We start from the raw sequence: 25386 nt of genomic DNA, 5'->3' as shown, positions 1-25386 counted from the left end.
CAAGATAGTCAATGGCATTGAAAAGATAGGCAAAGAAGACCTAGTGCTGTTGACAGAAGAAGATGGAAGGACAAAAGGACATGAAAAGAAGATCAGGATGAGGCAGTGTGTGAAGGATATTGGGAAATACAGTTTTCCACACAGAACGGTGGAAAAGTGAAATGCATTTGATAATGAAGTTGTTTCAGCACATAATGTGCATAACTAAAGGAAAAGTGAGATAAATGGAGACATGGAGACAGGACACTATGAGCCCTGCTCAAACCATGTACAATACAACTAGGTAAATACACATATTGATGGATACATATGTGCAATATCCATTTTCTTGTATAGTGTAATCTCTTTTGTGTTCAGCTAAGATTTTTCTTTTCATATGCTAAATGTGTAACCTGTCTCTCTCCACCATAAATGGAGGACATGTACTCACTGAACAGCATCAATGCTGTGTTACACCATCACATTAGCTAACAGTGCTTTAGAGTCAATAAAATACAGAATTTGCCAATGCATCCCACTCATCTGATTTTAGTATATATAATGACAGGTCCTTTAGTGTGTCAGTCATGGTCAAATCATAATCTTCTATTTACATAAGAAAAAATTCTGGACTGTTTGTAGGTAAACAAAGATGTGTCATATGGTAGGCCTCTAAACAGGTAGATAACTAGATCAATTGTTTTACATATACCTACATATCTGTTGTTTTGCATTATTGGTATGCACATCTTGGTGGATTCCATACTTGCCTTCATCATTAATTTTTTCCCTTTTCCTCTGCATATCTCAGTAAGCTTCCCAGTGTCAAAACAATTCTAATGGTAACAAACTGACATGCAGCTTTTAGGAAGTACTTAATTTTGCGGCTGATAAAAAGCTTTGGAAGTGTTTAGTTTTGAAAAGTGATTTATGGTGAGCAGCCTCTGGTTGGTTATCTCTTATAGTAATTGGCTAGACTGAATACACTTTTGTTATTTGTGAGTTATGAAAACCAGCTATCCAAATATTTGATATGTGAATGAATATGATTTACTCTTACAGGTAAGGAAATATTATCATAGAATTTACTTGAATTCAGGGGTTTGGGTTAAGATAGATTTTATTCTTAGGGAATGTTTATGGCCGCATCTCAGTGAATGTTTGTGAGTTTATGGATGTTTCTATATTTCTTTGTTGAACCTTCCATTGAGGATATATTTTATGGAGTATAGCCAGACAAAATTGTATTGCTGCAGACATTAAATTATGTCACTCATAGCCTTGTTTTTACTTGCTTGAGGAGCTTGGCTGTATGTGAGTTTTGAGGATATTCAGTCCTTTCACTTCACAAGGAAGTTACAAAGTGCCAAAAATATAATTTAGATAAAACCTTTTGATTGCTACTTCCTTGAAATCAAATTTATTTAAATTTCCATAGTTAGTAATTGCATTCAAATGCTTAATTTTTTTTTTTTTTCCTATTTTAAAGAAAATGTCAGATTTTATAAGTGAAAGGAACAAAGTATCACGTGAAAGTCTTGGATAATTTATTCATTTTTCAACTTGATGGAATAGAAATTACGACAAGGAAAGTCTTTAGCAAAATGAAACCTTATCAATGAATGTACTTTTTTTCAGTTACACCAAAGCTCAGACCTTTGCAGACTGTGTAGGCCATGAGCTACCTTATGGGTGGGAGGAATGTATAGATGGACAAATCGGCATCTACTATGTCGATCACATTAACAGTGAGTGCTCTCTGTCGTGATATATGTATTTGTCAATAATTATTGACAAATATATACTTAAGTCCAGTGAGTATCTTTAATACCAATTATAATTGATGTTAAAGATACTGGACTTTAGTATATTAGTTAATATAGTAATGGTAGTAGAATTACTGTACATGCTTATTGAAGAAGATAAAGTTTTGACCAAATTAATGTCTCAACTTTACAGATATTTTTGTGATATTGTTAAAAAGTTACATGTTGTATGGAGTTTACTTAGCCACTTTCCATTAAAAAAAAAATGAAGACAGATTTTTCTGACCTGTTTCCTTTTCAACTTAAAAAGAAAAACACTAAGAACATGAGCCTAGCAGGAGAACTTGTGCAAAAAACTATTATATCTCTCTTCCACCTTCAGAACAAAATCAAATTGAGGACCCCAGATTAGCATGGCGGCAGGTGCAGGAGGCCATGCTTTCAGAGTACCTGTGCTCAGCCCAGAGCGATCTCAGCGCCAAGCAGGATATCATGCAAGTGAAGGCACAGCGACTGGCCCTTGCCCAGGATGAGTACCACCACCTCAACACTACCCTCACTAACCTCTTCAGCTCAAGGTCTTCATGTGAGTAAGCTGTTTCTCTTTCTTTCTCTCTCTCTCTCTCTCTCTCTCTCTCTCTCTCTCTCTCTCTCTCTCTCTCTCTCTCTCTCTCTCTCTCTCTCTCTCTCCTGTCTGATGTCTTGTTCTTTCTGGAAATGTTATTCAAGAATGTGAACATAACAAGAACCTCTATCTTTTCTTATCTAAAACATTCCCTTCCTGCATGTTCAAGTACTTACTGTCTACTAATATCTCTTTACACTATCCTTGAACTTTCTATGTAGCCATCCTCAATTATTACTATCCCCATCTTCACTTACACACTTTCTCTATTAGCTATTCACTGTTCCTTTTCACAATGGATGCATGCAATATCATTGTGTTCCTTTTCCTTTTCATGCATTTCACCACTATAATGTACAGTACTTGTACAAAATAAAACAACTTTAATTACTCATACTCCCATCTTATCACTCCACACATTGCTCTCAGATAACTGATTTCCACAGCATACACTTTTGGTTACTGTACTATGTTCCATGTCCAGGTCTCATGTCCATGCATTAGTGCTGGTAGGTAAGTGTTATTTCTTAAACATTTCACATAATGCCGACACATTTTTCCTTTTCATGGTGTGCAATTGATGCCAAGTTGCCAACACTCTTTTTGGTACAATCCTCAGTATAAAGGTGGTAAGGAAACCTGGGCAGAATTAGGAATACTGTTTATTCTCTTACGTTTCGACAGAGTCTTCTTCAGAGAGTAAATTGACACAGATAGCCTAGCTACGTTTCGACAGAGTCTTCTTCAGAGAGTAAATTGACACAGATAGCCTAGCTGTACATATACCTCCGGGGCGGATCACTTTGCTGGACGTCTGGCTGGTGGGTGCGCTGATTGGCTGGTGAGAATGAGTCTGGCTGCTGTGTGGGAGAGGTTTACGAAGCCGTCTCTGTGGTTGGTGGCCTCTCTTGGCGCAATGTGGCGGCTTCCACCAGCTTCCTCTTCCTCTTGTCCAGCCCTGTGTGCACGGCTGTCGCTTGCTCCCAGTTTGGGCAATGATTGTACTTCTCTGCATGCACCAGGAGTTCGTAGTTCTGTGGTTTGAGGTCGTTCTTATGCTCTTTCAGCCTTTTGTCCATTCCCGCCGTCTCACCATAGTATGTGGCGTACAACCTGCACATGGGATGGAATAAACCACACTCAACTTTTCTGTTCACCATTTATCTTTCCTCACACTCTCTATACTTTGCCCTGAGGCGTATGCTATCGTCGCCTGCGTTTGACAACATTCTGGATAACACTTCAGCGCCTTTTGCATCGAACAACTAAGTATTCTTCACTCATTTTATCTTCACTTTTTTCCTAGATATTTTCACGCTTTATTCTTCAGCTTGCAAGAGGCCCAGAGATGCAGCTTCTGGAATGCCTGCATAATATAAGTCAACCCGTCTTCCAGAAACTCTTCACTACAGATCCTGAGTGCCCGTAGGTAGAAGCCGATTGCTACTCCTGACTTTGTTTTTTCACTGTGTGAAGACAGGTAATGTATAAAGTCGTCTTTGTTGGTGGGCTTCCTGTACACTGAGAATTTCACATTGTTCTCGCGACAGTGTATCAATGTGTCGAGGAGAACAATGTGAAATTCTCAGTGTACAGGAAGCCCACCAACAAAGACAACTTTATACATTACCTGTCTTCACACTGAAAAAACAAAGTCAGGAGTAGCAATCGGCTTCTACCTACAGGCACTCAGGATTTGTAGTGAAGAGTTTCTGGAAGACGAGTTGACTTATATTACGCAGGCATTCCAGAAGCTTCTGTATCCTCTGGGCCTTCTACGCAAGCTGAAGAATAAAGCGGTGAAAATATCTAGGAAAAAAAGTGAAGATAAATGAGTGAAGAATACTTAGTTGTTCCGATGCAAAAGGCGCTGAAGTGTTATCCAGAATGTTGTCAAACGCAGGCATACGCATAGCATACGCCTCAGGGCAAAGTATACAGAGTGTAGTGCGAGGAAAGATAAATGGTGAACAGAAAAAGTTGAGTGTGGTTTATTCCATCCCATGTGCAGGTTGTACGGCCACATACTACGGTGAGACGGCGAGGAATGGACAAAGGCTGAAAGAGCATAAGAACGACCAAACCACAGAACTACGAACTCCCTCGTGGTGCATGCAGAGAAGTACAATCATTTGCCAAACTGGAAGCAAGCGACAGCCGTGCACACAGGGCTGGACAAGAGGAAGAGGAAGCTGGTGGAAGCCGCCTACATTGCGTCAAGAGAGGCCACCAACCACAGAGACGGCCAGAACCTCTCCCGCACAGCAGCCAGACTCATTCTCACCAGCCAATCAGCGCACCCACCAGCCAGATGTCCAGCGAGGTGATCTGCCCCGGAGGTATATGTACAGCTATCTGTGTCAATTTACTCTCTGAAGAAGACTCTGTCGAAACGTAAGAGAATAAACAGTATTCCTAATTCTGCCCAGGTTTCCTTACCACCTTTACACTCATTTGTCTGCTTCTTACACAATCCTCAGTATGCTTGCTACATATTTTTCCCAAATACTGAAATTCATCTCATAAATTTTTTGATAATGTTTGGATGTCCAAAATTAATGTATTTTCAATAAAGGATCTCTGATTTGCAATAAACAGTGTCTCAAATAATTAGTCCTATTGACCATATTTCCCTTGGTGATCTGGCTGTAATTTCTTAGAGGAAAAAGAAACCTTTATATATCATTGTATTGTTTCATGTTCATTTTAACCTAAGTATCAACTTTTGATGTTATTAAAAGAAATATTTAATTGTGTTGCCTCCAATCATCCTGCAGTAAGTTCTGGTGGGAGTGGTGCCAGCCGGTGGGACCCAGACCTGCTCAAGACAGATGTGGTAATGGCCAGGAATCGGGTGGGCCGCCTGAAGCGTGAGTTGCACCAGATCAAGCATGAGGTGGCCAACACAGAGGCCGGCATGCAAACCCTGGCACAGTGAGTGAATAATTGCAGGTTTCCATTCAAAGGTCTTTGGAATCTTCCATACAGCTCTGACTTTTTTCATTTCCATGGATTAAAAAGAACCTGGTTCATACTAGAAACAGATAAGATATCTTTCAGTTACATATAACTTTGAGTAAGCTATAATCACTTGGAAGTTTAAGAGTATTTGACCCATGCAGTAGTAATTTACAATTTCATTTTATGTACAAAATCATTCATCTTTTGCACAGAGTTCAAGAGAAGCTGAGTGGCCTGACGACAGGCTACAGTGTGGAAGAGGCACAGGCTATTGTCTCTCAGCTTAGGAATATCGAGGAGTCACTGCGGGCAGGAGAGAAGGAGAAGGCTGAGCTGATCAAGTCTCTGACAGTGCTGCGCCATGACATCATATCTGCAGAGGCCACACATGCCATTGAGGCAAACATCGAGAAGTCGTCAGAGAAGCACAGCACTGCATCACAGACAGATTTTTGTGGTGAAGTACGTTTTGCTAATGCTGTATTGTCCCTTTTATCAGTTTGTTCCCAATGCAGCTAATGATGTTTTGGTTATGCTGATCTTCCACCTCCTTCAGAATTTTCATTCATAGGTTTCATTGAGGTTCTTATAGAATACAGAAAATGTTAACTGCAGAAAGGGTCTTCCTCCTTTAAATGAATTTTTAATAATTTTTTAAGTTGTTTTAAACTTAGTCAGGTCATTGCTCATCAATTTATCATGAAAATGTTGACTTGAACCAGTGATATGCACATCCAGTGTGTTGGCTCTCCTTTTTCCTTCAGCATTTCAGTTAGATGAACATGAGAGGAAAGATTTTGCCCTACTTGACTGTTTTCTAAACTTGAATTGGTACACAAAAAATGTAGGATTCTGTAACCCATTTATATGCCAAAAATGCAAAATAAGAAAAAATTACATTTGATATATAATATCAATGACACAAAGACTGTACTCTATCAGGCAAAATATAGAATGAAGACATCAATTTTAATACACACAGGAATTACATACATTACTGTAGAAATTTGAGTAAAATGTAAATCAGATGCAAAAGTATGACAGTGAGCTTTATCATACTTCTCTTTCACCTTCTGCAGGGCATGCCACTTGGTGCCCGCCTGGCTGAACTCACCAGGCTAAAACTGGAGTACGACTCAGCCAAGAGTACTCTGAAAGGTCTCCAGCACGATTTGGCAGAACTCGAAGAGCGGCTCTCCCCAGAGGATCTGCAGAGTGATAGGGACCGTGTGGTACTCATCCAGGAGAAGGAACAGTTACTGAGAGAGTTCAGAAGTGTTCGCTCCTATACACACGATCCACTGCAGGTTGGTTAATTAACTCCTTAATCTTATTTGCTCTTCCTCTGTCTATTTATCTTCTGGCCTCCACTGTATATCAATAATTGTAAATCTTTTCTTTCTCAGTTGAACAAGCTTTGTATCATATATTAATAGTAAGGATTTGTAACTGTATGCTATCATATTGATATTCATCATAGCATTCATTATAGTAACCATAGAAGTGTTATCAGAGGAAGAACACCTTGTAATCTGTGTACACTGTCCTCAGGCCTGTGAGCTTGATGACAAGATCAGTCAACTAGAGTGTGACCTCGCCAAGGCTCTGGAGGTTAGCAACAAGGCAGTGGCAGAACGGCTAGCACTGCAAGAGCAAAGGCAGGATCTTCTGTGCCAGCTAAGGGACACTGTGAGAGTGATGGTGAGCCTTGAGGGACAGCTGCGTTCCCTCTCTGCTTCCACCCTCTCTGTATCATCCTCCTCCTCCCTGGGCTCCCTCTCCACATCTAGTAAAGGCTCCCTGTCCAGCCTCTCCTTCACAGACATATATGGAGGCCAGCAGTACTCTTCAAGTGAACATGTTGCCCTCAACATGACTGAACTACAGAAGCGGGTTGAGAGGCTCCTGAAGTCCAATTCAGAGGCCGACCGCCAATATGCTGAAAAGTTGCGGTCTCTGGAGGAAGGTAGTAGCAACAGCAGTTGTGCTGTGCTATCCCAGTCTATGCTGTCCCTGTCCCCTCGTAGTTCCCTATCTTCCTTATCTCCCCCAACTTCTGCATGCGAGGCACTGTCAGCCCTTGATGCCCAGCGGCTCAACCCCAGTGAGGGCAGTGTTGGCCCACTAGCCAATGTGGACCTGAGCACAGTGCAGGACAGGCTGGCTGAGCTGTGTCTTGCCCCGGGTGCTTCTGAGGCTGCCAACAAGGCTGCTAGTAAACACTTGGATGCCACTCTAGTCGTGAACAAACAAGTGAAGGAATTGACAGAATATGACTTCAGCGTCACAAATGGCGGAGTGAGTGGTGTGTTGTTGGGTCTGGCTGGGAGGGATGGGGAAGTGCTGTATGAGGAGGAGGAATGCTGTGCGGGGGGTAGTGAAGATGGAAACATTCGGACCATTTCTGCAGCCGTCAGTGATGAATCTGTGGCTGGTGATTCTGGTGTCTATGATGCATACCCGAAAGGTTCAGCCCCTACCCCGGACACGCCACAGGTGCAGATCAAGCTAAGGTATGTGCTTCATGGTCATTGTGGTGTTAGTTGTGTACATATTTAATGTTTTCATTACTCTTAAAAAACAAATTTTATGTGGATTAGAGTAAGCATAAGCACAATTCAGTTGAGCTGGCCACTCTTTTGTCTGTCAACTGGCTGCAGCTTGTGTAGCTGCATAATTATGTGTATTTGGTTATTGTATGGTGTCCAATTTTATGGCTTTAGGTTTATTGTTTCTCAACTCCAGTATTTTGCTCCCCTTTGCTTGGATACTTTTACATACTTTGTTTCTTGTTCTTTCTCAGATGATATTTCATATTTGTGAAGATTATCATATTGTATCAAGGAGGGAATTTTAGATATAATCAAAGCTTTGCCAGAAGAAGTATTAATAATACTTGTTTTTACCAAGGTTTGTTATGTTAGTAGGAAATGAGTAGTAGAGTCATCTTTATACGGTGCCATATGGTGCAACTGTGATTCGATGGATCATAACAGATTTAGTGATTCCATTTTCCCCCCAACATACACTTGGCCAGGCCCATAGCATTGGTTCATCACTACCACTGTAATTTTGTCAGCATAACTTTCTCTTCATGTTCTTATGATCGGGGCAGAGCAAACTTAGTGTTGTTCAATTCCTCCATCTATCATCTTGACATAACTTTCTAGATAATTATCACCTGTTCTTCAGTGGCTTTCAACTGATCTCTTCTTCTACACTGAACATCCTCAGTCTGTCTTTTACTTATAATTTAAACTGGAAACTTCACATCACATCTCTTGCTACAACAGCTTTTATGAAACAAGGCATTCTGAGTCATCTCTGCTGGTTTTTCTCACCCCTGCAGCTGCTAACTTTCTACAGTGGTTTATCTGTCCATGTATGGTGTGTGTTTAATGTGTATGTGTGTATTTCACTTATACTGCTCCTTTAGACAGGGTGGAATTAGAAGCATTTCATTTTATCAATTCCTTTCCTCTGACTGTCCTCAGTGTCTTGCTCATCACCATAATGTTGCATCTTTGTGCTATCTTCCATTGTTATTTTCATGGTAACTGCTCATATTATCTTTCCAGCTGCTTACCTCCTGCAGCCTTTCTGCCTATTCTGTCCACCTCTTTAATGTAAGAGTTAACCAGTATTTTCCATTTTTTTTTAATTTTTTTTTTTTAGTAAGCTCTGGAACTATATTCCTACTTCTCTATTTCCTCCTTCCTATGACTTAACTGTTTTAAGAGATTTGAAGACATTTATCCTCTATGATTTCATCATTATTTGATGTTTCTTTAGAAAATGACATTTAGGACCTTTTTAATTTTGTTCCTAATCTTGTCCTTAGACAGTGGCCCTCTTACACAAATAAATGATAAATAGTAGGTAATCCAAATACAGTGGTACCTCATTATACATCCTTAATCTGTTCCAGAACCTGGGACTTATACCAAACAGGATGTATGCCAAACACTTTTTTTTTTTTTTTTTTTTTTTTTTTTTTCAATAATTGAAGGGAAATTTATTATGTTCACAAAAATATAATTTCTATTGTTATTGTCATATTGTACTTTACGAAGATTTGGTTGTGTAAAATAATTTAAACACTGCTTTATACTAAAATACATGCTAGATTTTATGGCAGATTAGACACATGGACATATAAAATACACCCCATTTCAGCAAGGCATATTCAGGGGGGGAATTTTTTATTTGTAAGAGGGGAAACCAGCTAAGGGCAACAAAATCATGAGTGAAGAATGTATGTGTAGCTATGTGCATGTAGTTTTGTGTATTTACCTATTTGTATTTACCTATTTGTGTATTACAGGGCCCGAGCTAAGCTCTCTGTGTCCTGTCTCCTTGTCCATTCCTGTCATATCTCTCTTTCATCTGGTTGACACACACTGCATCAACGACATGACTGCTCAGTTTATTCCACTTATCAATGCTACGATGCGGGAAACTGTATTTTCTCACGTCATTTAGACAGATGTCCTTTATTAGCTTTTTTCCATGTCCTCGGAGATGATTACTTGTGGTCACCTTTATCAACTCTATCCAGTATGTCAATCTTGTTCACCAATTTATACATAGTTATCATGTCTCCTCTTGTTCTTCTCTCTTCTAATGTGGTCAACCCCAGCTTCCTCAGTCTTTCCTCATAGTCTAACTCCCTGAGTCCTGGTACCATCCTTGTTGCCAGCCTCTGTACCCTTTCCACCTTCTTCACATTTTTCTTCATATGCGGTGACCAGACACATGCTGCATATTCTAACTGGGGTCTTATTAAGGTACATAATATCATCTTCTTCATCATTCCTTCATCTAGGTAGTGGAATGCAAGGCCAATATTTTGAAGCATGTATGTTTTCCCAAAAATCTTGTTAATGTGTTGCTCTGGTGACAAGGTGTTTTGCACGGTTACTCCTAAGTCTTTCTCCTCATTGGTCTCTTTAATTTTCTCATCACTCAGCCTGTAATCCCTGTTTGGTCTGTATCTACTTCTTCCCATTTTCATAACATGGGTCTTGTCTATATTAAATTCCATCTGCCACTCCTTACTCCACTCATATATTTTATCAAGATCTTTCTGTAACTTGTTACAATCTTTCACATTCTTTACTCTCCTCATAATTTTAGTATCGTCTGCGAACATGTTCATATAACTGTCAATTCCTACTGGCATATCATTAACATAAATCAAAAACATGATGGGACCCAGCACTGACCCTTGTGGAACTCCACTGGTTACCTTCTTCCACTCAGACTTCCTTCCTCTCACCACTGTTCTCATTTCTCTTCCCATTAACCCCTTCAATACGGTGACGCCTATGTGGGCGTCATGAAGCCCCAGTAGCAAATACGGTGACACCTACGTAGACGTCATATTTCTTTTCTGAGCTTTCTTCAGTTCAGTTGTCCCGTATAGTGTGTTGGATACCAACTACACACGCCGTATGCTGTCCTTGAAATCCTAGTGCTCCTCCCACCATCCTTGTCTCCACCAATCACTAAAGATAAGCTACATGCATCCCGCCTTGTGTCTAAAATTACCCAATGGCATAGACTGTTCCCATCTCTCTCTCTCTCTCTCTCTCTCTCTCTCTCTCTCTCTCTCTCTCTCTCTCTCTCCTCTCTCTCTCTCTCTCTCTCTCTCTCTAAGAGAGAAGCGTCCACTTTCCTCTTTGAAGGCGATATAGTGACTAAAACATAGCAGCATAATACACAAAGACGACAAGTATGACAAGCTTGCACGAATTTCCACTGGACTACCACCCGTATATCATACAGGCGGGCTTTTTTAACATCCGGCGTGAAGAGGTTAAGTAATTTTCCATCCATTTTGCTAGTTTATAATTTACTCCTCCAGTCATCTTCAGTTTCCACATCAGTCTATTGTGTGGTACTTTATCAAAGGCCTTTCTCAAGTCCAGGTAGATAGCATCCACCCATCCCTCTCTATGTTGTAGTATGTCAGTCACTCTTGAATAAAAACATAATAGATTGGATACACACGATCTTCCTTTTCTGAAACCAAACTGCCTTTCACTCAGAATGTTTTCACTTTCTAGATACTCACTCCACTTAGCTTTAATTACTTCTTCACATACCTTGCACAATATACTAGTCAACGATACTGGTCTATAATTTAGCGGTTCCATTCTACTACCATTCTTATATATAGGCACAATGTCAGCTCTTTTCCACTCTTTCGGGACTAATCCTGTTCGTATGGAGGTTTCCACAATATCAAATACGGGTTCAACAATTGATCCTTACATTCATTTAGCAACCTCCCAGATATGCCATCAGGCCCCACTGATTTATTAATATCCAGATTGCTTATAATTTTCCTTACATCTTCCTTAGTAACCATGATGTCCTGCATTTGCTTTATTTCCGTAGGCCTTCCTCCCATAAAATGCTCCTCCTTTGTAAACACTTTGCAAAAGTTGTCGCTCAAAATTTCAGCTATATCTCCAGCATCTTCATATACTTCTTCCCGTTTTTACCTTTTCTATTGCCTCCCTTTTATTTAGTTTTCCATTTATGAATTTGTAAAACATTTTGGGTCACTATCACAGTTTTCCACCACCCTCTGTTCATATTCCTTCTGTGCTGTTCTCCTTACTTCAACATATCTATTCCTTGCTGTTTTGTAGACTTCCCTTGATAATACATCACTGTTTTTCTTAAGTTTCTTCCATGCCTTTTCTTTGTTCTTTTTTGCTTCTTCACAATTTCTATTAAACCACTGTTTATTATTTAAAGTCCTCTTTCTGTGATATGGCACAAACTTTTTCACAGCAGAGTTATACAAATCCATAAATTTATCGTATTTCAATTGCATATCCCTTTCCTGGTATACCACGGACCAGTAAATTTCATTAAAGAACTCCCTTATATGGTTATAATTTGCCCTAGTATAATTTAATTTTCCTCCCTGCGTTCCACAATCTTATTCGTGCTTAATTCCATATCCAGCTCAAAGCTTAGGACATCATGATCGCTTTTCCCCAAGGGACTTTCATGTTCAATTTCCTCTTTTAGAGAGACTCCCCTGGTAAATACCAAATCCAACCTTGCTGCAACATCTTGTCCCCTGCACCTTGTTGGTGATCTCACCCACTGTGTCATCAAGTTATTTGTCGCTACCTTTAACAATTCTTCTGCCCACTCACCACCGTTCACCACTTCGTAGTCTTCCTACACTATTTCATTGCAATTAAAGTCTCCAACTATCATCACTCTATCCTTTCTGATGAGTTCTTGCTTCATTCTCTCTAGAGTATTTCTCATCACCATTTGGTACTGTTCATATTCCCAAGCACTGGTTCTGGGTGGTATGTATACTGTTATAATATTAATGTCCCTCTTGCCATCTGTTATAAGCATACTTATCACTTCCTCATTTCCCTTACTATAGTTCACCTCCTTCACTATCAGATCTTCCTTAGTAAGAACCATTATACCACCACCACCTTTATTTTTCTATCATATCTCCATACTTTGTAGTGTTTTACAACAAACCAGTCTAGCTTTATTTCGGGCCTTAGCTTTGTTTCCACTACACACATTATGTCCGGTTCGTTATTTCTTAGGTAATCCATACATTCTAGCCTCTTAGACAGAAATCCATCTATGTTCGTGTAAGTCACTTTTATTCCGTTCTTAGTCTCATTCTTCCATGTAATGCCTATTCCGTCTGTTTTATCCACCACTTCTTTAGCCTCCCATTTCTCATCCTCCAAAAAAACTTGGTCTTTTCCTCCTCTGTTCTTTCGTCATTCCTCTCTTTCACTTCAGTTACAAGCTCCTTCATTTTCATTGTCTCATCTTGTGACATATTTCTTCTTATGTAAATTATTTTGGTTTCTTCAGAGTCCTTAAGTTTCCAAGCCCTCCTCAACAAGGCCTCCGCTGCCACCTGAGACTTTAATTTCAATTTTAATGGTCTATTCTTGCCTTCCTCAAAAGCTCCCAATCTCACACTTTCTTCTACCTCAGCATATAGGTCCTCTTCTCCCACAGAGATCTTGTTCAGTAAAGACTTAATCTTGTAATTTTCCTTATTTCTCCTGTCCTGCCAGTTCGTGTTAGTTTCCTCCCGCAATCCTATTATGATCACACATTTTTTCTTTTCAGCAATATCTCTCACCACATACTCATTTTCCTTTAGTGCCTTTACCATTTCCCTCTGCGTAATCCCTTTATTTTCCTCTTCCTGCTTTTTTACTATCTCCCTAAACGACCTTTGTACCTCCTGATGTTCATGGTTCACTTCTTTCATCCTGGTATCAATTAGATTAAGGCATTCCTCTTTCCTCAAGTCCCCCTCAGATATTTTTATCTCCATTTCCATGAGTTTAGCCTTCATCTCTTCACATTGTTTCCTTAGTTGTTGGTTTTCTTTCTCCATCTCTACTTTTTCCTTCAATAGCTCTTTATTCGCTAACGTTAACAAATAGATCTCTTTTTTGAACGAATCATTCTCTGCTAGAACTCTATCCAGTTTTTCTTCTATTGACAAAATGTTTAGGAACTTATTTTCCAGTGCCTGGATTCTTGTATCCATATCAAGTTTCTCCAGTCCTTTTGGCATAGTAATAAAACCTTCAAAGTCTCTTGTTTGTGTAGACGCCATTTTTGCTATCGTCAGCTGATGATGGCCAAAACAATCACCGCCCACACTCTCCTGTCAGGGATCCCTCTCTATATCCCTCACTTTCAACACTAAGCGACAGTTGGACATTACCAGGACACTAACTTAGAGTTACTGGGTCCTGCAACACCATAGGTATTTTCCTTCTACCCGTCTGCACTCCGCAGCCGGAGATGAGCCGTCCTCTCTCAGCGACGGCGACACTGTGTGTGAAGGAAGAGAGTTGTCTTTAGAGGGTAGGCTGTTACTGTCCCCTTGTGTTGTGAGACACAAAGTAAAACTTTCATTGAGGTCACAGCTGGCTTTAATGAGAAGTTCATAATCACCCCATGAATTATGTTACTAGACCTCACTGAGAGTAATTATTGTTTCAGGATGTAAAGTTTAAAGTAAGCTAATGGTAGAGCTGAATAAAAAGCAAGCAATCACAATAGTGAAAATATCCTATAGAATTGTAATGATAAAACAAGAGATAGTGGCCTAGTCACATAGGAGAGGCAAAAAACACAGGCCAGCTGGTAAAATGTCAACAATGTACTTGGCTCGTTCCTGAACAGACCACATTTTCATTTTTGATATTTTTCTTACATCATATTATGGTTGAAGATTATGATTTAGCACCCTTGCCTATAATGCAGTGGCATAAATCTTAATATGTACAAGTGAAAGAAATTTTGAAATTAAATCTAAGGAGTTCTGTTATCCTTGTACTGGATTTTGATGGGTGAGGGGAAAGACCTGCAAGAGCTGTCTCAAAATTTCATTCACAACATATGACAGTACTTTTCCATTCAGTTATATTTCTTGTTAAATAGTTTTTGCCAATTAGTAGCATTTCTTGTGAGTGTTGACCTTTTCCTTAAACTGTAGAATAAGAGATGAGTGATTTCTTCATCCCCAGTTACATTAACATCAAACAAGGGTGTCATCTTACCCTGCATGTCAGGTCGTAAGGGTTTGAAATTCAGCTTTGATTTATAGAAAGTATTGTCCTCTTATATTAACCATCTTAGAGACTAGGTTTTATCTCTCTCTCCTTCTGGGCCTCAGCCAGGAAAATTTGAAGCTGAATTAACACACTAGTGACGAAAACTTGCTTTCCTTGTTACATAGCTGCAGGAGGTTTTGATTCAGCTTGAGCTACTGAGGAATTTGGTACTTTTAGAAAAATTGGTGTGAAAAATGAAGATTCACATAACGAGTAGCTGCTTAGATGGCCTATCTTTTCACTGTTTTGTAGAATACAGGCCTTGATCTCTTTGTTACTATGTCTACTTATTTCATGCTCATTAATGAAAAGCCAGATTTTTTTTTTTGCTACAAAGCCTTCTTTCATTCATTCATCCTTTCATATTTGAGAATTGAAAAGATATACAGTAAAGTCCCGGGTTACGTCGGTCTCGAGTTACGTCAAATTCGTAGTTACGTCAGTCCACTTTAAGATTAGAAAAATAAAAAATTTATAAATTGTAAAGTGCGGGATTTATTGTTATTGTTGGTGGTTGCCCACCACACCGCCCGCCTCACGCTTGAATACAATAACACCCTGCCTCAGTTCCACCACACCATCGCCCCTAGCAAGAGTGTTATCCTACTTCTGCATTTACTGACTCAAGTTCTTAGTATCTTGCTCAATGGCACCAAAGAGAAAACTTCTTAGTGACAGCAGTGATGCTAAGAAAAGGAAAACCATTATGCTACAAGAAAAAGAGGACATAATTAAAAGACATGAGAAGGGAGGCAGCAGCTGTGTGTGAGGGAGGGAAGAAGAAAATGGGAAGCCCGTTACCATGACAACGGGGAGGTTGACGACCTTGAGGGCTCGCACATCCATCACAACAATAACAACTCCGGGAGCCTTCGCCTGGGCCACACGACACTCGCAGCTCACTTGCACCGTCTGCGCCTGTCTGCTGATCCCTATTGCCCTTTCCTATTGCATTTCCTGCCCCGCTGCCCACGCTTCTACTCCCATCGCACTGCACTACGCTCCCAGCTGTCCGCCCTGTGGGCGTCACAACATTCGACCTGCCCACCCTCCTGGCGGCTTCAGGCGTCCACCCCCTCTCGGCAACCTGCAGTCCTTCACGTTCATGGCCCTAATCAACAACAAAAACAAGCTTGTGTTTCATATTCCTACATAGTTGTAAATAATATAACAATATAACCTTTAACTTACCTGAATGACCATAAACAATGATTGGTTGAAAACTCGATAATATGCTTTGAAATGTACGGAAACTCGAGTTACGTACAAAATCGACTTACGTCACGTTTCAGGAACGTAACTCTGACGTAAACCGAGACCTTACTGTATTGCATCGATCTTGCAGCATTACCAACAAGCCTTGAATGATTCCAGGTATAATAAACAGGAGGGTCTTCTGAATGTTGGTGTGGAGAGAGCGAGGAGCTTGTCAGTGCTCAACACAGAGGATGGCTGCAAAGTGTAAGTATCTAAAACTGGTGGTTCTTCAGACTGGTTTACTTTTAAGACATTTCCAGTCTTACATATGCATTTTAATGTTTCATTACATTGAATTTTTAGGAGTATTAGACTTAATTTTGCTCTGATCAATAGTATGTATTGAATTTCTTTTGCTTTGGCTGTTGATAATATTGGACTTTTATTGATTTCATGACAATATGTTATTGATAGTGAAGATAATTTAGAAAGCAAACTTTATCACCCTGAAAACAACTGCTTATAGCATTAGTATTTGGATTTTCAAATTGCTGAGCATTATTCACATTTCCTTCTCAGACATCAATTTTACTACAATGTAATGAGTAGTATTGCTCCACAGCCACAACGTAACACAACACTAACTATAGAAACAATACCAGGAAAGAATATATTGAGATAAAGGAAATTATCCATATAATTGCTGCTTTCAAAACCATGCAAAAACATAAGCTTAAGCATGCATGTACTTGATCGTTAACATTTGACATTTACAGGTGTATCAAAGTACAGCTGTTCCCTGCTGGCACAGCCACCTTCACTTGCTGCACCCACCTGGATAACAACACAGAAAGGCCAACATTTGGGGAGATGTTTTCCTTCCCTGTAGCACCCCGCAAGCTGCCCTCCAAGACCCTTCAGGTGAACGTGTGGGCTGTCAGCGACACCAATGAAACCTTCGACGAGGAGTGTGTGGTAAGTCAAGTGTCTATGGTGGGGAGTTAGTGAGGAAAAGTTTAATAGGTAAGCAAGTTTGGCCTGGATTCTTGAATGCTATGGGGCCCTCTTAAGACTATTCTTGAAGCAATAGGGATCATTAGTCAGCTTTTCATAATTTTTTTTTCCAACTAAAGGAGCAAAATTCTCATTAAACTAGAACTAGAATTATGAAAACACTAAATATCTGTTAGATTCTTTTCAAAATGAACTATTTGAGAACATGGTCTTGTTTATCATGACAGAAGAATAAATATTTATTATAGTTTAGATGAGTGAACCAAGAAAGGTTTGATTAAGATTATCATTGGAGATGGAAAATTAAGCATCATTAAATTTGAATTGAAAATCATTGTTTTACATTTTGGGAGAAAAGGATGGTTTGATGGAAGAGACTAAGGATGGGAGTGCAGCATATGCTAATCAGTCATACTGTATATAGTGGAACCTTTCACTAATGGAGTAATTGGGGAAAAGGTGTCTGTTGATGTAAAGTGTTTAAGTGTGTAGGGTTTAGAATAATGGAAATGAATGTAGAAACACCATTGATGTCCATAAAATGAGCTGGTATAGTCCTCTAAAGCACTGTTGGTTCCATCTGGAACTAGACTTTGGTGATAGTGATGGTGATGAGCTTACAGGGGATGACATTACAAAGTCATGGCTCAGGACTAATCCCTAGCCACCTGTAGCATGAAGATCAAGATCAAGAGTGGCCACTGTTAATCAGATTTAGCTGTTTACCTCTAAAGCAGTATAATGTTCATGAATTACTGGTTCTCTAAGTGACCAAATCTCCTTCATAACCCTGTATTTTACAGTAATCTTTGTCATCAGTGTAAGCTATGATCATGTCAAGGGACTCTTGTCTCGGACATCTCTGACATTTTTGGGCTTGCCATCTCTACATACTCCCCCTAACTGCTTAACCAATGCTTGTAATCAGCTGCTACTATCGTAACATAGATGTCACGGCCGTATAGCAGACAATTACTCAATAACCAGATTCCATTCGCGACATCTAAGATTCTTGAGCTTTTGTACCAGAAATTCTCGATGGATTATATATTTAGACCAGCGGATTTTGTCCATTGCATATGATATTCATTAATGCATTTACAACTGCTCCATTTGTTGTTTCCATGCACACCAATTCTTTCTTCTACAAACATCCATTCTTCATTCACACCATCCATCCATCCATCTCATCTATAGTATTCCACTTAGCAGTTCTCTTTTGCACATCCACATATCCTGTTTGATCTATGCATATTCTCCGGTGTATTTTTGGAAGATATTTCTTTTTCATTATATTTGATCTTATTTTCTATTCAGACCCTATGTTCCACATTTCAGCTTAATATTAACATTTATTTTCCTTCTTTGCTCTACAGGGTTATGCTCAAATTAGCCTAGCAGATTTTGATCTGGATGTACCACAGACACGCTGGTATAACATCCTGCATTATGCTCTGTTGCGACCTGACCAACTTACCCGTGATGACCAGTCCTCAAAGTCTTCAACCCTTCGGTCATCTGTCTCCACCTCTAATGTGAAGGTCAGTACATGACACACACACACACACACACACACACACACACACACACACACACACACACACACACACACACACACACACACACACACACACACAGTGAAGAGCTACATAAATCTGTTTGCAGACGATGCAAAATTGTGCAGAGTTACAAAGTAAAAAGAGGATTGTGAAATACTGCAAGAAGACCTAAATAAGATCTGGGAATGGCTCCCTGAGCTCTCCCTCTCCTCTGTCCGCCAGTTGTGATTTGTGCTGCCACGGTCATCAGGATAACATTCTCCTGCATTCTATCTGTAGTTTTTAATTTATAAACTTACATTAAGGGGAGCGTCCGATTTAGATCGGTATTAGATCTGTGCTTCATATCTCCTGTAGATACGCATGAAACACTCTGATTTTTATGTTGTGAAGTATTGGGAACATGTACATCAGTATTAGACATTCATCCCCATTCTAGTCCCCAACCCCGCCGTGCAATTACAATTTCAACTAAAACTTACTAGTGTTATTCTGGTGTTATTATTTGCTTCATAACCTTCATTTCCCTGTAGCAAAGACATGTTATAATTTGAAAGGTTTCCACGTCGTTAGATTTTTCATTTAATTTTTCGTTTTCGTTTTATGATTTTTTTTTTTCAAAATCTTTTTTTTTTTTTTTTTTTTTTTTTTTTTGCTTTTTTTTACCAAAAGAATATTAATACAAAATTACAGGTCACATATGTTAAAAAAAATAGTGATGTGAATTGAAAGAAGTATTCTCCTTTTTAGTTTTTGTTTCATTGAAATCAAGCTAAAATTGGCTTCGAAATAGATTTTAGAAGGGGAATAACTTATGTTTTGAGATACGGGCCGATGAAGTTTATCAATCGATCTCGATCCCGTTTTAACACACTAGGAAGTTTATTCAGGTTTACTCTATTCTTTTTTATTATCTACAATCTCATGATATAGCTTTCCCCCTACTGAATCTCTCTGGTGCCTTGATTGACGCCACCCATAGACTTCAGTGTTGCTGTATCATGTTCACCAAAAATAAAGTTAAGATTTTTGCCCTTTTTTTCGCAGTTTTTAAGAAAGAAAAAAAAACTGATTCTGCTGATGTAAACAAACGCATGTGGTTGAGTACGGGACCTTTAAATGGCATTTAAGTGAAAGCCAGTGTGCGTTTCACCATAAAACTTCGTGAAATAATAGCTAACGTGTATACCTACTACATATTTTTTTTTCCACAAAAAACATTATTTTTCCAATTTTTTCGCTCTAAATTGGACGCCCCCCTTAACACCAAAGGCTTATTAGTGGTGAAAATAACTGGTAATCAAACAGCCACACATTTGGTCGTATACAAAGCTCTGTCATCTCCCTTCTCGCAGTCACCACTGTACAGTAAGCCCCCAAATTTAGCGAAATCCAGCTTAGCGAAACCCTTATTTAGTGACTGTCTGGAAAAAGGCCAAGCCCTCAAGTTAAGCGATTTTCTCTCATATTTAGTGAATGTACCGCGCTACACTGTCCCATCTCACGCTCGCTCTGAGCCAGTCGCGTGTCTGTTTGGCCGTGACGTCAGCCCCACAGTGCCTCCGGCATTCCTGCTCGACACTTGAGCTATTGTGTGTGTTAATCCAGCGTGTGAACTCATTTTTTGTGCTCCCATCCTCGCTGTTTAGCGAGTTTCGCTATCACCATGGCCTCCACTAGTGGTTCGGGGGGGTGCTGATTCTCGTGAAGGTGGCGATGTTGCAGCTGTAAATGGGGACTTTGGGCTGACGAAAGACTGATTGGTATTTTTCCCTATTTAAAATAGTATTCAAATTTGGCGAAATTCCAATTTAGCGATGGTTTTGGCAGACTAATAGGATCGCTAAATGTGGGAGCTTACTGTATTGTTCTGATACTGTATTACTGGTAATACCGGTATACCAGTTGCCAGTGCGCATCCCTAGTCCTGCCGCAGTGTTGAGAAAACAACATTCTTCTGCGTCCTGTAGGTAGTTTTTCATATAGAAACTTACAATGGCACCAAAGAGGCTTATTGATAATGAAAATAAGAAATCTGGTGAGAGTGCAAGTTGTTAGTGAGCCACAACACTCCATTAGTGGATTCACAGGAATCACACCAGGAGAGAAATTACAAAGATTTTTTCATGGATGGTGACTGGTCCCTCTGTGACCTTCCTCCTTCTCCCCACTTTTCTCTCCTCCTCCTCTAAGTTATCCATCACCAGCTTTCAGTTACGGTATGTACAAATCAAAATTGTAATATATATATATATATATATATAAACAGTGGAGACTCAATACTTGAACTTAATTCGTTCCAAATGGCTGTTTGAGTATTAAAAAGTTTGACTACTGATACCTATAAATCCGGTAATTCGTTCTAATCTCAGCAAAATCTCAAGTTTATATAAATTTCAATGTTTTTTTACAATTTTGATTTGTACATACCATAAGTGAAGGCTGGTGATGGATAACATAGAAGAGGAGGGGAGAAGGGTGAGGAGGAGGAGGGAGGTCACCAGAGGATGCACCACCCATGAAAACATCTCTAACATTTCTCCTGGTGTGATTTCTGTGAATCCACTAGTGGAGTCGAGTGGCTCACTAACACTTGCACTCTCACCAGATTCCTTATTTCATCACTAATAAGCTTCCTTGGTACCATCGTAAAAGTTTCTAAATGAAAAACTACTGACAGAACACAGAGGAATGTTTTTCTCAAGACTGCGGTAGGACAAGGGATGCACACCGACAACTGGTATACTGGTATTATGGTAATACCAGTGTTACCAGCAATATTGGTATCAGAATGAGACAGTGGTGGCTGCAAGAAGGGAGATGACAGAGCTTTGTATACGACCAAATGTGCAGCTGTTTGATTACCAGATATTTTCACCACTAATAAGCCTTTGGTGTTAATGTATGTTTATAAATGAAAAACTATAGGCAGAATGCAAGAGAATGTTATTCTGATGATTGTAGCAGCACAAGTCACTACTGGCGGAGAGGGAAGGGGGATGCCAAGGAGTAATTTTTTACAACCACGTGTGTGGACGGTTCGACTATCAGGTATTTTTTCGAGTATTGAATCGAACTTTTGCATTCGAGTATTGAAAAGTTCAAGTATTTAGATGGTTGAGTATTGGGTCTCCACTGTATATATATATATATATATATATATATATATATATATATATATATATATATATATACAGTCAGCGCCGAAAGTGATGGCGCAGCATGTTTTTTTTCGCTTCGCAACAAAAGAAAAATAGAAAGAAAGTTATTTTCATGGTATTTATCTTTCCTCTAGTACTTGGTTGGGTTACCATGCCTCTTCAGGCAACTCTGTAAACGTTTTGGAACAGATAAAGCCAGGTTTTGTAGGAATGAAGGCTCCAGGTTTTCCCAAATCTCCTGGATGTGGTTGACAAGTTTGTCCACTGTGGAGGTGTCACGGCCACGTAAGCGGCGCTTTATCAAACTCCAGATGTTCTCTATCGGGTTTAAATCAGGACTATTACCTGGCCAATCTGTGATGTATTCAATGTGGACCCAGTCAAACCAATTTTTGATCAATTTGGCTGTGTGAGCTGGTGCACCGTCTTGCATAAATATTTCACTGTTGCATTTAGTGAAACAGTCCTCAAGGTGTTCGGCAAGAAGCTCAAGATAGCGATCTTTGTTAATAGTGACATTTTTTGGCAACACTACCAGTGCCATGATACCCAAATGCTCCCCATACCATAACATTTGCTGGGTGTTTTACAGCTCCCTCAGTGTACTTAGGGAGGTAAGGATCTGAGCCAGGACGTAGCCTAACTTTCCCTCCTTGGTTGCCAGTCACTGTAAAAGTTGCCTCATCAGACCAGAGAACTGTTTTCCACTTCTCTGGATCCCATGCTAGATGTTTACGGCAAAACAACTGCCTTTTCTTCTTTTGTACCGCTGTTAAAATGGGTTTCTTTCGTGGTGCACGATACCGGAATTTTAGGTCGTCATGAAGGCGTTTCTGAATTGTTCGCACTGAGACTTCCTGAAGGAGCCTAGGGTTCTTTTCCTTGAGTTCTTTGGCACTGATGCGTGGTTCATTGTCCACTTGACGCTTCAGGATCTTCAGGGTCCTCGTAGATGTGACACGAGGCCTCCCAGTCCTCTTCTTCTCAGAAGGCGGCGGGACACTCCCTCCCGCGTCCCTGCATTTTTTCGTCCAACGCTGCACACTACGGAGTGTAACACCCGTGATAGCAGCAATTTCTTTATTTCCTTTTCCTACTTGGCTCAGGCTACTTATAGCTGCAATTTGATCTTTTGTCAGCTCCTTCCTTGGCCCCATTGCTACGCACAAGATAGGTTAGCAATGCAAACTTTGTAAGAAAAAACACCTGGTGCAACATAGACAGTCAGACATACTCAGCCCGTATGAAGTAATGCCTCGCACTGAGACAGTTACACTTCATCGGCTGCTCAAGGTCACGTGTATGAGCCCACTATTTACGCGCCAACAAAATCGGCGGATTTGATCCTTGTTGCTAGGTGGTGGTTTGATTCCTGCCGAAAATTATGGCGCAGGATGTTTCGCGCCATCACTTTGGGCGCTGACTCTCTCTCTCTCTCTCTCTCTCTCTCTCTCTCTCTCTCTCTCTCTCTCTCTCTCTCTCTCTCTCTCTCTCTCTCTCTCTCTCTCTCTCTCTCTCTCTCTCTCTATATATATATATATATATATATATATATACAGGCAACCCCCGTTTAACGAAGGTTCACACAACGAAATTTCGCTACAATAAAGGTTTCATTTTACTACCATCTGCTCGTTTAACGAACACCAAACTCGCTTTAATGAAGTTTTATCCAGGTAATTTTTTTCCAAATTTGAAAGCCCCACCATATCACACAAGCTGACAGGCTTTTGAATAAACCAGGAGCAGCTGGTACTAAGGCCTGCCTCAGGAAAAATCCTGGGATACCTATAGAAGAAAGATCAAGATCAAGATCAAGCCTCTCGTGGACAACACGCGCAACACTCACTCCCCAGTCAAAACATAACAGCCTCAGCAGCAACTTGTCTTCCCTAGCTCAACTTACCACCAAAACGCCCTGCAATTGGCCTAGTGTTCGTAAGAAGACCAGAAAGTCTCTTACTCTCCAAATGAAGCTAGTTATTATTCACAGACATGAGAGAGGCCAGAAAACTATAGCAGTGCTGGCCACTATCTTGACTCCATATTATACTGTCTCTATTTTCAAGTCAGCAGACTCTATTAAGGAGGCTGGTGAGACCGTATCTTCCTTGCAAGCTAAAAGAACCACCTGAACTCTTGACTCTATAATGGATAAAATGGAAAGCCTTGTGGAAATGTGGTACATAAGTTTTGTATGCAGTACAATGATGCGCACTTTGTTTACATTCCACAGGTTGCCGGTTAGTGTCTTTCCCGTTTCACTCTTCCTCCCTTCATAAAGTTAAGATCATCAACATTATAAAGTTACATACATACATACATACATTAGTGTACATTATAATGACTTCAATTAACTTCATAATTCTTATTTTCATTAAACCTTTTACTGTACTATGATGCACTCTCGCTTTGCTTACTCTCAATGGAAGTTCAAATCAGGGGTTAAACTTGTTATAATTGGTTAAACGAAGTTTCGCTTACGAAGTGTTTTTAGAACGTAACCCCTTCGTTAAACGGGGTTGCCTGTATATATATATATATATATATATATATATATATATATATATATATATATATATATATATATATATATATACAGACAACCCTGTATGAAGGTTCACACAATGAAATTTCACTACAACGAAGGTTTCATTTTACTACCATCTGCTTGTTTAACAAACACCAAACTCGCTTTAACAAAGTTTTATCGGGGTAATTTTTTCCAAGTTTGAAAGCCCTGCCATATCACGCAAGCCGACAGGCTTTTGAATACACCAGCGCCTCGTGGACAACATGTGCACCACTCACTCCCCCTGTTCAAAACAATAACAGCGTCAGCAGCAGCTTGTCTTCCCTCGCTCAACTTACCACCAAAACACCCTGCAATGTCGCCTAGCGTTGCTAAGAAGTCCAGGAAGTCTCTTACTCTTGAAGTGAAGCTGGATATTATTCACAGACACGAAAGGGGCTCGCCACCATCATGACTCCACCTACTGTCTCTCCTATTTTCAAGTCAGCAGACTCTATTAAGAAGGCTGGTGAGACCATATCTTCCTTGCAAGCTAAAAGAACCACCTGAACTCGTGACTCTACAATAGATAAAATGGAAAGCCTTGTGGAAATGTAGTACATAAGTTTTGTATGTGATACAATGATGTGCCCTTTGTTTACATTCCACAGGTTGCCAGTTAGTTTCTTTCCCGTTTCACTCTCCCTCCTTTCATAAATTTAAGATCATCAACATTATAAAGTTATGTACATACATTAGTGTACAGGCAACCCCCGCTTAACGAAGGGGTTACGTTCCTAAAAAACACTTCGTTAAGCGAAACTTCGTTAAGCGAACCGATTATAACAAGTTTAACTCCTGATTTGAACTTCCATTGAGAGTAAATAAAGTGAGAGTGCATCATAGTACAGTGAAAGGTTTAATGAAAGTAAAAATTATGAAGTTAAACATTTAGGTAGTTTAAT

At 39.8% G+C, this 25386-nt stretch overlaps 1 protein-coding gene across 2 annotated transcripts in view; it reads left to right on the top strand.

The window, feature by feature from the left end:
• The window catches only part of LOC123498657 (protein kibra-like), a 55442-nt gene that overhangs the window by 9209 nt on the left and 20847 nt on the right, over positions 1–25386 (top strand). For both annotated transcript variants that reach the window (XM_045245973.1, XM_045245974.1), the window contains exons 2-10: positions 1618–1727; positions 2128–2331; positions 5148–5304; positions 5544–5793; positions 6411–6638; positions 6883–7844; positions 16353–16439; positions 16952–17150; positions 18566–18730. In XM_045245973.1, coding sequence (XP_045101908.1) covers positions 1618–1727; positions 2128–2331; positions 5148–5304; positions 5544–5793; positions 6411–6638; positions 6883–7844; positions 16353–16439; positions 16952–17150; positions 18566–18730 — 2362 coding nt within the window. The remainder of the gene's footprint in view (positions 1–1617; positions 1728–2127; positions 2332–5147; positions 5305–5543; positions 5794–6410; positions 6639–6882; positions 7845–16352; positions 16440–16951; positions 17151–18565; positions 18731–25386) is intronic.

Source organism: Portunus trituberculatus, chromosome 48 (assembly GCF_017591435.1).
Source record: "Portunus trituberculatus isolate SZX2019 chromosome 48, ASM1759143v1, whole genome shotgun sequence".
NCBI lineage: Eukaryota > Metazoa > Arthropoda > Malacostraca > Decapoda > Portunidae > Portunus > Portunus trituberculatus.
This window is presented reverse-complemented; position numbering and strand designations above follow the sequence as displayed.